Consider the following 12930-nt stretch of genomic DNA (forward strand, 5'->3'; position numbering starts at 1 on the left):
ATAGCACCAATTAATGATGTCATTGCAAATGTCTCTTTAGCATGTAGTAAAGAAGTCACATGAATGTGTAATTAATAATAAATTACACTATGATCATGTTGTTAGGAGGCGGAGCTATCTTAATGTATAGGCCAGTGGTCCCCATACTGTGTGCCTAGGCACCCTGTACACCGCCACAAAACTGAACTTAAGGATGACAGGTAGGTTCAGTGTAATTGTAGTTTCATTTATTTTTCCAAATTTAACAATAGTAAACTTTTACCCTAGAGGCGCATTGAACTGACACTCTTAGGCGCCGTGATTCAAAAAATATTAGAAACCACTGGTATAGCCACATTGGGAAGCTGCCCAGGACAACACTACTCTAGGAGCATTTGAGCAGGGGTGGTCTGGGCCAGGGGGACACCTTTCACCCAGGCTGGTGCCTCTGGAGTGTCTTGTGTGGATGAAAAAGAATGCCACTTGGCCACTGTGATTGTGAATTATACACAAACAGCCAGACAGGGAATGACTGTCAGGATGCTGATTGGTGGATGGCTCCAGCTATTTACCAATCAGTGTCCTGACAGCCATTCTTATGGAAGCAAGTAGATAGAGCAAGAGCAAGACAGCTGGAGGGGTAAGCTACTTTTTTTTTTCTGTGAATGGATGGTTAGGGACCCCAGTGTATTGCTTTACCCAGGACCTACAATGCTGTCAATTAATTCATGGTCACCAGCTTTAGATTAAACTTAAGTCACAAGTCCTTAATGCATACCTCCCAACTTTTCATGTCCAGGAGTCGGGACAAAGCTGCTGCGCGCCTTAGGCGCGGCGAAAATTCTGGGGGCGTGGCCTAATTCCGGGGGCATGGTCTATACTCGCGGCTCTCCCGCGAGGCCACGCCCCCATTTTGCCGCTATGGGGGCATGACCCAGAGGCTCTGTGAGCCTCTAGCCATGCCCCCAGCCCCCTGGCTGCGATAATAGACGCTGTGCGCATAGCGTTTATTCCCCGCTGCTTAGAAAGCCAACAGGGGGGACTCCCAACAGCCGTGGGAGGGACAGTGGGACAGGCCCTGATAATCGGGACTGTCCCGCTGAAATCGGGACTGTTGGGAGGTATGCTTAATGTGTACCATCCACTTACACTGGAGGCAGCCATTTTGCAGGCTGAACTCATATTCATGCTGTTGCAGCCTATCAATGGATTAAGATCTAGGGGCGTCAATTTCTGCCTTATGCCTCAGTGCAGTCACTAGCTCTAGGTCAATTGAAAGCGTGAAGGCGTGGCTCCACTGAGTGTGTAAATGTACACTTCAATGTAACAGTTTGATGACTGAATATAAAACATTAAGATCCTAAATAGCTTTTAGCAGCTGGGCCACAGGGACACTTCCGGAATGTCCGAGAGACTCCGGCACCCCAAACCTGCCCAGTTCCCCAATGCCATTAATGGTGCTAATAAAGGGCCTGATTCAGATCTGCTTGTTAGGCAGCATATATTCTATATTTGTTGCCTTACAGGGGGTTTGCACTTGAGCATATTTGCGCATGCGTAAACCCGCACCATCGTCCGGGGAAGCAAATTTGGACCTCAGTGAGCAGGCCTGAATTGCCCCCAATATTCCATCATTAGGTTGTTCTAGCTGTGCCTCTACTGCTGTCAGGAAGCCAATTTGAGAGTCTCACAGGTGACCACATACTGAAGAAAAAATGGAATACATAAACTTACTGTAATATATAATTACTATGTAATATTACACAACACATGAAAACTTCTGTCTGGTGACAGCTTCCCTGTAATATATGTCTCTGCGATTTATTACACGTCATACATGAATGTCCTCTGCAGTATTACCCAATCAGGATTTATGATGAAGTAAAATACCAGTGTTATATAAAGATCCTGGTTTACCGGCATGTCTAGAGGAGATGACGTAAGACCACAACCACTCTGCTAGAAGGATAATCTATTAGTGCTGGTGGCATGCGTTACACACATCATGCAGGTTGCACACAAGGTACACTTGCCTGGTGTTTGATAGATTTGAATGATTCCATCTGGTATTAGTAAAGTGTACAACAAAGACTGTTAGTAACCAGAGACACCGCAGCCCACTGCTGGCAGAATAACAGCAGGACATACAGCAACACTGCGACAGACTGGAGCTGCTTCTGTCTATGGATTTATTCATATACTATTGTAGTCATCCTTTACGTCTTTCCAAACCAAGACTCATGCAACAAGTGTGAGCTCACGGTGACAAGTGCAGACATTGCCAAATAAAGGAAAAAAGTACTGTTTACATATTAGATGTTTTCGTGATTGCTCTGTCTGCAGTCTGCAATTCCAGTAGAGGGACTTGTCCCAGGAGAAAGTGAGTTCTAAGCAGGCTGGTATACCCTTTACTGGACCAACATAAAGATCACATGTTTATTGTGGTTACATGTTGCACACGGGGCTTGCTTGCTACCCCTGAGATTGTCATGCCGTCTACGACCGTCACATGGAATACATTTTCAAGCAATGATATCTGCCAGCTTTATCGATTAACAAAACCTGATTTGTGGCAAGTTAAGTTAAACACGCCACACAAATGTGTTAGCTTTGTCCAACGTGATACAGTGAGGCTTGTCATAGAGCAACAAAGGCTAGAACAAAGACAATATGAATGTACAAACTTGGCTTCTTTGACACTGCCATGATAAGAGCCCGGCCGTACGTCACTACCGGTACCTGGATGATAGACTGACTATGGGCCTAATTCAGACCTAATCGCAAACGGCTGTGACTGCACCGGCCGGCTGATTATCGATATCCAGGGCTAAGCACAGGCTGCACTCACTGGAAACATCATTAGATGGTGGAGCAGTTAATCACCGATTCAGCGCATTTCCACAAACCGTGCTTAGCAATTCACAGGCTTGCAAGGAGCGAGATTCCACACTGGCCGGGAGGCGCACAGCTGTTCACAGCCCAGCCATCAGGTCTGAATTCAACACGTACATTTGTATGGTTGACAATGCTTTAGGCTGAGGGGTACAAAAGGTCGACAGGTACAAAAAGTCAATATATGGTACTTTAAGTCGACAGGTACAAAAGGTTGACCAGTTCAAAATGGTCATAACACAACGGTCAACACATCTTTAAGGGGGTTGATATGTTTTACGACATCCACGTGGGAATAGTAACCTGTGGCGAGTGAAGCGAGTCACCTTGCCTGAAGTGTGGCTCTGAGAGGCTACATCTGTATTGATGTGATCACATAACATGAAATATACAGGATTGGCAGAAAAAAACATGTGCCAGCCATTGTTATGGCCCTGTTGATCTTTGATATGTCAATCTTTTGCACCTGTCAACCTGATGTATGTTGACCATGTTAATTTATTATACAACAGCCGTCAATACCCTGTACAATCGGGAGTCTCTGCATTATCCACTATCCGACACTCCTCATACCCCTCCCTATGTTATAATACTGCCCCTGTCACAGGCAGATCTGACAGCAATATCCTGATCAATGGAATGGACAGGTTCAATGTTTCTGACTAGATTACTGTAACACACATCTGAGATAATCTGTGTTACTGTCAACATTCTGATTAGCTATTAGGTTCTCCTCTTCCCCAGCTATCCCATATACACTACTGCTACTGATATAGGTTCTCCTATTCCCCAGCTATCCCATATACACTACTGCTACTGATCTAGGTTCTCCTATTCCCCAGCTATCCCATATACACTGCTGCTACTGATATAGGTTCTCCTATTCCCCAGCTATCCCGTATACACTACTGCTACTGATATAGGTTCTCCTATTCCCCAGCTATCCCATATACACTGCTGCTACTGATATAGGTTCTCCTATTCCCCAGCTATCCCATATACACTACTGCTACTGATATAGGTTCTCCTATTCCCCAGCTATCCCATATACACTACTGCTACTGATATAGGTTCTCCTATTCCCCAGCTATCCCGTATACACTGCTGCTACTGATATAGGTTCTCCTATTCCCCAGCTATCCCATATACACTACTGCTACTGATATAGGTTCTCCTATCCCCAGCTATCCCATATACACTACTGCTACTGATATAGGTTCTCCTATTCCCCAGCTATCCCATATACACTACTGCTACTGATATAGGTTCTCATATGCCCCAGCTATCCCATATACACTGCTGCTACTGATATAGGTTCTCCTATTCCCCAGCTATCCCATATACACTACTGCTACTGATATAGGTTCTCCTATTCCCCAGCTATCACGTATACACTACTGCCACTGATATAGGTTCTCCTATTCCCCAGCTATCCCATATACACTGCTGCTACTGATCTAGGGACACATGGATGAGTTACTCCAAGGGACATTACGTGTTAAGGATCTGCAGTATATTTAACAACATGGGTCAAACGCCAAATATAAAATGTATGGTATAATTTCCCAAATTCCACCATCACAGTTCAGGTTTAAGGATTTCCATGTTTGAGCAAACGTGACTTAATTAGTGGGTCTGTAAATTTTATTGCTCCAGGTTTTAAGAATGGAAATCCTTACCTTACCTGGATTGTATTGACAACATTTGGGAAACTCTGCTGTATGGTATAAGCCTTGCCCAAAGTATGGTACAATCCATTACTGGTACTGTCTTATGGACTGAAGAATACTTCTGCTGTCTGTACCATGTCATTGTTGTTGTCTTTTTTTACAAGTCAACAATGTAAGTAATTAATGCAGTCATGTGTGCCCTTTTCTGCCAAGAGGAACTCTGGGACATAAAGCTGTAGTGACATCTGCGGTAAGAGGTTTTACAGTTGCCCCAGGATAACTAAACCCTTTATCTAATGCATTGCCAATGTGCTGATGCTCAGAACCTCAAATATAAGAATTTCCCAACCTAGATCCTCAAAACCACTAGAGTCTGATAACTTTATGTTGTTGGTACCTTCCCTGTGGCACAATGAACAATAACTGTAACTGCTTTTCTCAGCTTCAAAGATAATATTAATGATCCTATAGTTCATAGACCTACTTAAGTGCGCACAGAGGATACTGCAGAGCTTATGTTATACCACAGTGCAGAATTCAATAATGGGGACCAAATATCATCAAGTTTTAGCTACTAAAAACTTGTTGTGTATAATAAATGGTGGTGCGCCAAACCAATAATCTCCGGACTGTCATTTTCCAAACCTGACAGTTAGAAGCGTATTGTCTGGAGCGCCATTTATCATATGCGATGAGTTTTAAACCCACAGCAACAAAACATTGGCTTGCTAGAAGCTGATAACTAATTGATTACTGTGTTTTAAAACAAACCAATGTTGTTTGGTCCATGATATTAAATGTGCCGGTACATCTAAGAACTGTGTCTATGATAATATTTTGGTCTGGACTTTATCAGAAATCATAGCCCACTGTATTTATCTTACGGCATCAGAATTGGGGAAGTGAGGGAATCATATGAACCAATGAATGAGGACGATCCAAGTCCACCATAAAGAGCTTCATTTAGTCAAAGTTTGCAAATAACAGTTTTAGACCATTGATGTCACAAAGCAGAATAACATTTCTCACCCCCCAAAAAACATCTATGAAATAAATCATTTACAAATAGACTGCAGAATAACCCCCTGTATACCGGTGAAGCAATATTGGGGGTGCAGAAATTGTACTTAGCGAAGTGACCATTTCTATAGAAATACTATATTGGCACAATTACATCTGCGCTTGTAACTCGCTGACCATTGTTTCCTGAGTATAAAAGCATTGGCTGCTACAATGGCTGCCTTACCGGAGCTGTATGTTCCTTACGCCCTTTGTGCGAGGAGGCCACATGTGCTAGGTACTGGATGACTTTCTTAGTGTTCTCTGTCTTTCCAGCTCCCGATTCCCCACTGCAAACATAAAGCATCACTTATATGATGACAGATGAAATGACAGCTACAGCATCATATGCACAGATGTGTTCATAGCTGACCTTAAGGGCCCCATACACTACAACTATATGTCTGAAGGCCCCCATACACTACAATGATATATCTGATGCTGAAATTGGATACAATTTCCCTTGAACTCCCCCTGGACCTTCCCAGGAGTGATTCCAAAGGATTTTGTACTTTGGTGTCGTTTTTTGCATAAGATATATCTCATGCGATTGATCAAGCCGAGATAATTCGCATGAGATATATCTTATAGTATACAATTGTACCAAGATATATATATATATAGAGGGCTAAAGGGACTGAACATCCTGCGATATATCGCATACGATGTATCGCATGCACAAAAAACACTCAATTTTTCCATCCGACTCTGATATATCACAGGTGCAGTACGACCAACCTAGGGGCTCCTATCTGACACTCATTGTGCAAAATCGTTCTAGTGTATGGGGGTCTTGACCCTGAAGTCAGATATCATTTCCCGTGAAATCCCCCTGGACCTTCCCGGGAGAGATTCCATCCGATTTTGAACTTTGGTGTAATTTTTGCATGAGATATACAGATGAAGCCTTCTTCAACCAGCCTTCTATGGAGAGCCATGGTGAGCCGCGGCTCACCAAGGTTTATTAATATCTATTGTTCATAGCTGCAATACAATACATAGAACAATACAGTAGGGGATTAGCAGAGGATTAAGTCCGACAGCTCGGGCTCACTTAATCCTATTAAAGGGCTAGATGAGGATGCTCCATCTGTATCTAATGCAATTGATCAAGCCAAGATGAATCACATGAGATATATCTTATGGTATACAATTGTACCATAAGATATATCCGATAAACTCGATTAGGGGGTTAGAGGGACATCAGTCAAACTTCCTGCGATATTCCGCATACGATATATCGCATGCACAAAAAGCGCTCCTTTTTCCATCCGATTAAATGCGATTCCGATTAACGAATGGTGCAGTACCAGCGATCTAGGGGTTCCCATCCGACACTTACAAGACCACGCATCGGATTGGACGCAAAACACAAACGATTTCACACTTTTTAAATGATATATCGACCCAAAACATAAAAATCAAATGAAATTGTGCAAAATCCTTGTAGTGTATGGGGCCCTTAAATGGATTTATGGCAAAAGGTGTACACCAACACCTGACTAGTTACAGATACCGTATGATTAATCTGGATTTCTGACCTGCCGGTTCCGTGTATGCAATAAGTCCTGGCATTGGATCTTTTACACTACTGGTACCAGGTTATGAGCTGTCTGACCTTTCAGCATATAAATATTTAAAGCTGTGTATCTAAATACTGCAGTAGAATTTCCTTCCCTTTTGATCATGGCTACTGCTAGGAATGTCAGTTGGACAATACTAATAAATATTTACACAATCATTATTATTAGTTAATATTTCTTTATAGCAATGTTTTAGGATTAGTACTGTAGTAAGTAGTAGCATATACAATATTACTCACGTGCAAAGAATTGACTGATCTTCACGATCTGTACATAGAGAAAAAGAGATACAGAGGTACAGTAAATATTTTAAACAGCAATGCAAATAATCTAGCTGTCATGACATAGGCAACCTCCAGGTGAAAGGCCGGCATACATTAAAGGCTATGGGGCCAATTTATTAACATTATTTTAGTATCACCTAAGAGGAGTTTTTGTGAAAAACTGCTCCAAACCCTTTATTTCGCATTTAAGCAGAAAAACTAGAAATGCGATCTGGCCAAATGTACTAAAAAAAAAAAAACACCCCGCAGTGAGCCCTGTGATAACAATGCCAGCTTCAGCTGGCAAATTCACAGGGCCAAATACAATGGCAGTAGCAAGTTCTGCCCAGGAATAGGATGCAATCTGTTCTATTATAAGGCAAAAGACTTTATAACTGGGCCATATACATATATCAGCATTACTAATTGTGCTCTGAGCGGTCATACCTTGAAGCATGCTGCGATACGCCGTCTCTGATATTGCGTATATGTGTGGGGGCATTTCATGGCGTTTCTTTCCTCGATACATCTCCACTATTTGTTCTGTATATATAGGCAGATTCTTGTATGGGTTGATCACTACACAGAACAGGCCTGAGTATGTCTGTAGGGAAATACAGAAACAATGCAATAATCAATCTCTGATTAAAAATAACTTGAAGCACTCTTAAGTGCTGCACGCAACTTTAAGGCTCAGCAGCAATAAGCTGACATGAACCATTGCAACAGGATTTAGAGATCGGGTGCCATCTTGTGGCTGCTGATACACTACCCACTTGAATTCTTCCCTTAGAGGTGAGTGAGAAGCTGTAATTAGGATTTCAACAATAAATCCTTACATAGTATAAAGCAAAGTCCATGAATCACATCTGTCTCTCTATCTTAACGCAGTAATCACAAAAACAGTTGGGCAAATTATTTATTTTTTTACTATTAAGGAGTGCAGTCCTCATAGCAGCTGGCCACATGCGCAGTACAGATGTTTGTACTGCGCATGCGCCAGTCCCGGCACCTGTTATCATATACCACAGGCGCCGGAGACCGGGAGGAGAGGCTGCGGCGACAGGGGTGCCTACATCACGGTACCCCTGCGGCAGCTGTGGCCAGAGGGAGCCCCCCTCCCCCAAGAAGTTACGAGCCGCCACTGGCCCTGGACATGGGTAATTATCATCCCCTTCCCTCTCGGCAGTCATGACAGCAAGTGGCAGCAAACAGAGGGCCACAGAGATGCCCAGAGCAAGGAGTACTCTCCCCATTACCCACTGCACAGGAGCAACAGTCAGGTAGCTGGAAAAATGAGAGCAATAATGGGCACCGTACAGAGGGCCACATGCCCCATGTACCCATCAGCACATGTGCCGGCATCTGGCTAACAGCCTCCCTGGTTAAGTGTCTTGTGCTGCTTGCAGTGCACGCATGAAGCTGCCCGCAAACATTGATGGTTTATAAAATGCAATGGACAGCATTTCAGAAAATGTTTTTAGGACATACCGAAGCCGGTGGCATATGTGAAGATCTGGGTATTGTCCCTTGTAGAGCTCCAAAGGCCGCATCATGATTGACATGTGTTTGGGGACCGGCAAAGGACAATATTCCAGAAAATATGGGAATCTTGGCTTTTTTGGGGGGCATAACGAAGCCGGTGGCTGTGTCCTTGAACCTAGCTTTACTGGCCCCGGCAGCAAGATTTTCCCAGACAGCTTGCATGACCTGAGAATTGTCCAATGGTCACACAAATGAAGCAATGGTTGCCTCCTTGGATGCAGCAGTGGATCAGGAATGCCAGCAGAAGACATTATTGTCACAAGGTGCCTCTTGCGATATTTGCATATTGTTGCACAGCAGCTGCGTAAAAATATGCAATGGGAGTGACAATCGCGCCCCCTCTGAATCAGCCCTATTGCTGCATTAAAAACAGCCAATTCCATAAATTTACCTATTTTAATAATAGATTTCTGTGTAGCGGTTGTCCATTTTGGACCCACATTACAATAAACATCAGTAAATTCAATCATGCATCTCTATGGAATGCCTGGAAAGGCAGTCTTCCAAAATATGCAATAAATGGCTTAATTCACAAAACCTTTTCTAATTGTTAGTTGTGGTCATAGTTAATTAACAGCCTCTAAACTGATGACACTGTATTGGGAACCTGTTATTTAAACCAGTTTTCCAAACAAAGTCACATACAAAATAATTAAAAGTAAACATAGGAAGGAAAACATAATATTACAGAGGAAGACTAACAACGGCCGTCTGATGACCACCCACTGAGTTAAAACCAACAAAAAGCTCCAAAAACACCATAGGACGTGACAGGTGTTGTGCACAGCATATAAATACATCTCAAATATATTCCATATACAGTACATTCCATCATTTGGACATCTGAGCATAAAATAATTGGGTACTTGTTTCCTAGCACGGCGCCCCCGATTTTGATCATAGTGAATCTTATACAATCGCATCGCATGCCGCTATATTGCATGCGAAGCGATGCGATTTTATTTTTAATTGTACAAGCACTCTAATGGGTGCTTACAATGTTAAATGCACCCCCATTGTCAACGCCACCCCCACTTTTTTAACGCCAACCCGAAGCGTGGCGAGCGCAGCGAGCCCACGTTGGGCGGTGGTACGCATCCTCAGACCTTTTCATACCCCTACTATCCACGTTTGCGTGGAGTTGATTTTAGATCATTTGGAGAGCGCAGCGAGCCACTGAGCCCGAAGCGTGGCGAGCCCGAAGCGGGGCCGCGGATTACTTTACATGTATTCCACGTCCCCTCGCGGGGCACGCTGCGCACGCCACGCTTCGGGCTTGTATTCCGCTGCCACACTGTCTGAAATCAACTCCACGCTGACGTGGATAGTGGCGGTATGAAAAGGTTGGAGGATGCGTACCGCCGCCCCTCGTGGGCTCGCTGCGCTCGCCACGCTTCGGGTTGGCATTGATAGTGGGGGTGGCGTTGACAATAGGGGTGCATTTAACATTGTAAGCACCCATCAGGGTGCTTGTACAATTAAAAATCGCATTGCATGCCATTTGCCATGCAATGCTATGCGATATTTCATTGTACACGCACTCCTGTTAATTTAAAGTGAATATCGCATGCATCGCACACCACTAAGTACTGTATGCGATGGGCGCCGTGCTAGGAAACCAGTACCAATAATTGTCTATTGTACTGCATACTTTTAACTCACATAGATAATGAGCATCTTAATATAATAATCATGTGATGCACTGAATCCACAGAAACAGTATGGCAAGAAGTGATCTGACGAGAGTCTCATAAAGCAGATGAGAATACCTGCACACACACACACAAACACACACACACACACACACAAACTGGGGATACTATACTGTCTGCTAAAGGAAGAATACAAAAATAAAATAGGAAAGGAATTGAGGCGAGTTCCACTTCCTGCGATAGAAGCCAAAGTGGCCACACCTATCCCTCATGGTTCTCCTAAAGACTACGTTACTGGAACGGCTCCTTGCAATTACAGGCGTCTCTACCCTGCTCTTATCTGGCAATTAGAGGAGTCACTCGTCAGTACCTAGTCATTCTTGTATGTTACTGGGATTGCTTGCATGGTGCACAGGCGATAATGCTGTTCTGTGTCATTTGTATGTATTACTGCACAAACTTTGGACAATTAAAGAGAATACATACATATATTAAAATGCAGCTTATATTCATATTTTTGTTATTTAAATTTTAGTTCAATTTATAAAGAGATACTATCACAGAGAAACAGCTATTATATGCTAACTGCAGCCGTTACATGGTACAGATACTGTAGTAACGAATAACATACTGAGAGAGAGAGAGTCAGACAGATAAATAGTGGGGTTAACAGTTATACGCCGACCTCACATTGCACCCTGTCTTCCAGCATCTCCTCCACCCAGTATGCAGCTGCGCAGTGTGACATCATTATGTCGCTCCTGTGGCAACATGGACAGTGTAATGCAGTGGTGGCAAAACTGGTGCTCGAGATCTACCAACAGTTTCAAACCTGCCGAATTCATTCCTACTATAGATCCACAGGTTGCCTGATATACATGAACTGTTGGTAGATCTTGAGGACAGGTTTGGCCACCCCTGGTGTAATGGTTAGCGTTACTGCCTCACAGCACTGAGGTCATGGGTTCTATTCCCACCATGGCCTTTAACTGTGCAAAGTTTGTATATTCTCCCCGTACTTGCGTGGGTTTCCCTCCTCCCACAATCCAAAAATATACTGGTAGGTTAATTGTCTCCAAATAAAAATTAACTGTAGAATGTCTGTGTGTGTGTGTGTGTGTGCGTGTGTGTGTGTGTGCGTGTATATGTGCGAGGGACTATAGACTGTAAGCTCCACTGAGGCAGGGACAGATGTGAATGTTCTAATATTCCCTGTCAATTGCTGCGGAATATGTGCTTGCAAGTGAACCAGAATCAGGCCCAATGTTTCTTTATGTAGACAAAACATGCACCTCTCTTTAAGTCAGCTACTATATAAGTTACGCCTTTCCAATTGTTAACTTCAGGACAGCCGCCAATGGGTTTGGCAATAGATGAAAGTCTAAACGTCACAATTACAAGGTATTAGTACAAAGTCTCATAACCTGACACGTAATGGTCTCTCGTCTTTCTGCTGCTGATTGAAGCATAGAGAAGCAGGAACCAGCAGGTGATGAAAGACATGACAAACTGCTGAAGAAGCGTCACATAGATGTTACTTTGTTGCTTTTGGCTATTCTGATGTACAGTATCAAGGTAAAAGCATAATCTGCTCAATAAAAATAAATGCTATATATTGTGACATGTTTATAAAAGATGCAGGTATATTTGTGTACTATAATCTGGCCTTTGAACATGTGTATTCTGGCCTGCAGGGATGTGCACACATGTTTATAATTGCAGATTGTAACTAGGGAAGCCAATCCCGGGGCATTTTTTCAATCCCGGGATTCGGGATTGAAAAATGCTCAATCCCGGGATTCCCGGGATCTCGGGATTGGCTTCCCTAATTTGAAAAAAACGCCCCGGCCACCCTGCACATTCACAGTACTTACATTTGCGGGTGCTGGGTGGGTGGGCGAGCGTGCAGATATTGCTGGAAGCCAGGTGGGCTGCAGGTATGTCTGCTAGCCGGGATGCTGGGAGCCGTGTATGTCCGGAGGTCGGGTAGCTGGGCAGGGGGGCGGACGGGTGGTCGGGAAGCTGGGTGGGCGGTCGGGTAGCTGGGCAGGCGGTCGGGTAGCTTGGATGGGTGTTTGGGAAGCTGGGCGGGCGGGCGTGCACTGTGCTGGACTGATAAGGTGTTTTGAGCCGGTTGCTGGGCGTGTGGGCGGCTGTGTGGCCTGCGCAGCATGACAGCTGACCTCATCACGCTGCGCAGGCCGCACGCCGGGTATGGGAGAAGCCGAGCAGCGTCTGAGCAAGTGCTCAGACGCTGTCCGGAATTAGACCGCGCATGCGCAGTCTA

The 12930-nt window shown here is 44.0% G+C and overlaps 1 protein-coding gene across 8 annotated transcripts in view; it reads right to left on the reverse strand.

Annotated features, from left to right (window-relative positions):
• Positions 1 to 12930, reverse strand: part of LOC146042515 (myosin-10-like) — a 191511-nt gene that overhangs the window by 62249 nt on the left and 116332 nt on the right. For all 8 annotated transcript variants that reach the window (XM_083162556.1, XM_083162558.1, XM_083162554.1 and 5 more), the window contains exons 3-5: positions 7894 to 8050; positions 7423 to 7450; positions 5788 to 5890 (exon numbers count right to left, since the gene is read on the reverse strand). In XM_083162556.1, coding sequence (XP_083018682.1) covers positions 5788 to 5890; positions 7423 to 7450; positions 7894 to 8050 — 288 coding nt within the window. The remainder of the gene's footprint in view (positions 1 to 5787; positions 5891 to 7422; positions 7451 to 7893; positions 8051 to 12930) is intronic.

The sequence above is a fragment of the Crinia signifera genome, chromosome 19, assembly GCF_055691185.1.
Source record: "Crinia signifera chromosome 19, ASM5569118v1, whole genome shotgun sequence".
Lineage (NCBI taxonomy): Eukaryota > Metazoa > Chordata > Amphibia > Anura > Myobatrachidae > Crinia > Crinia signifera.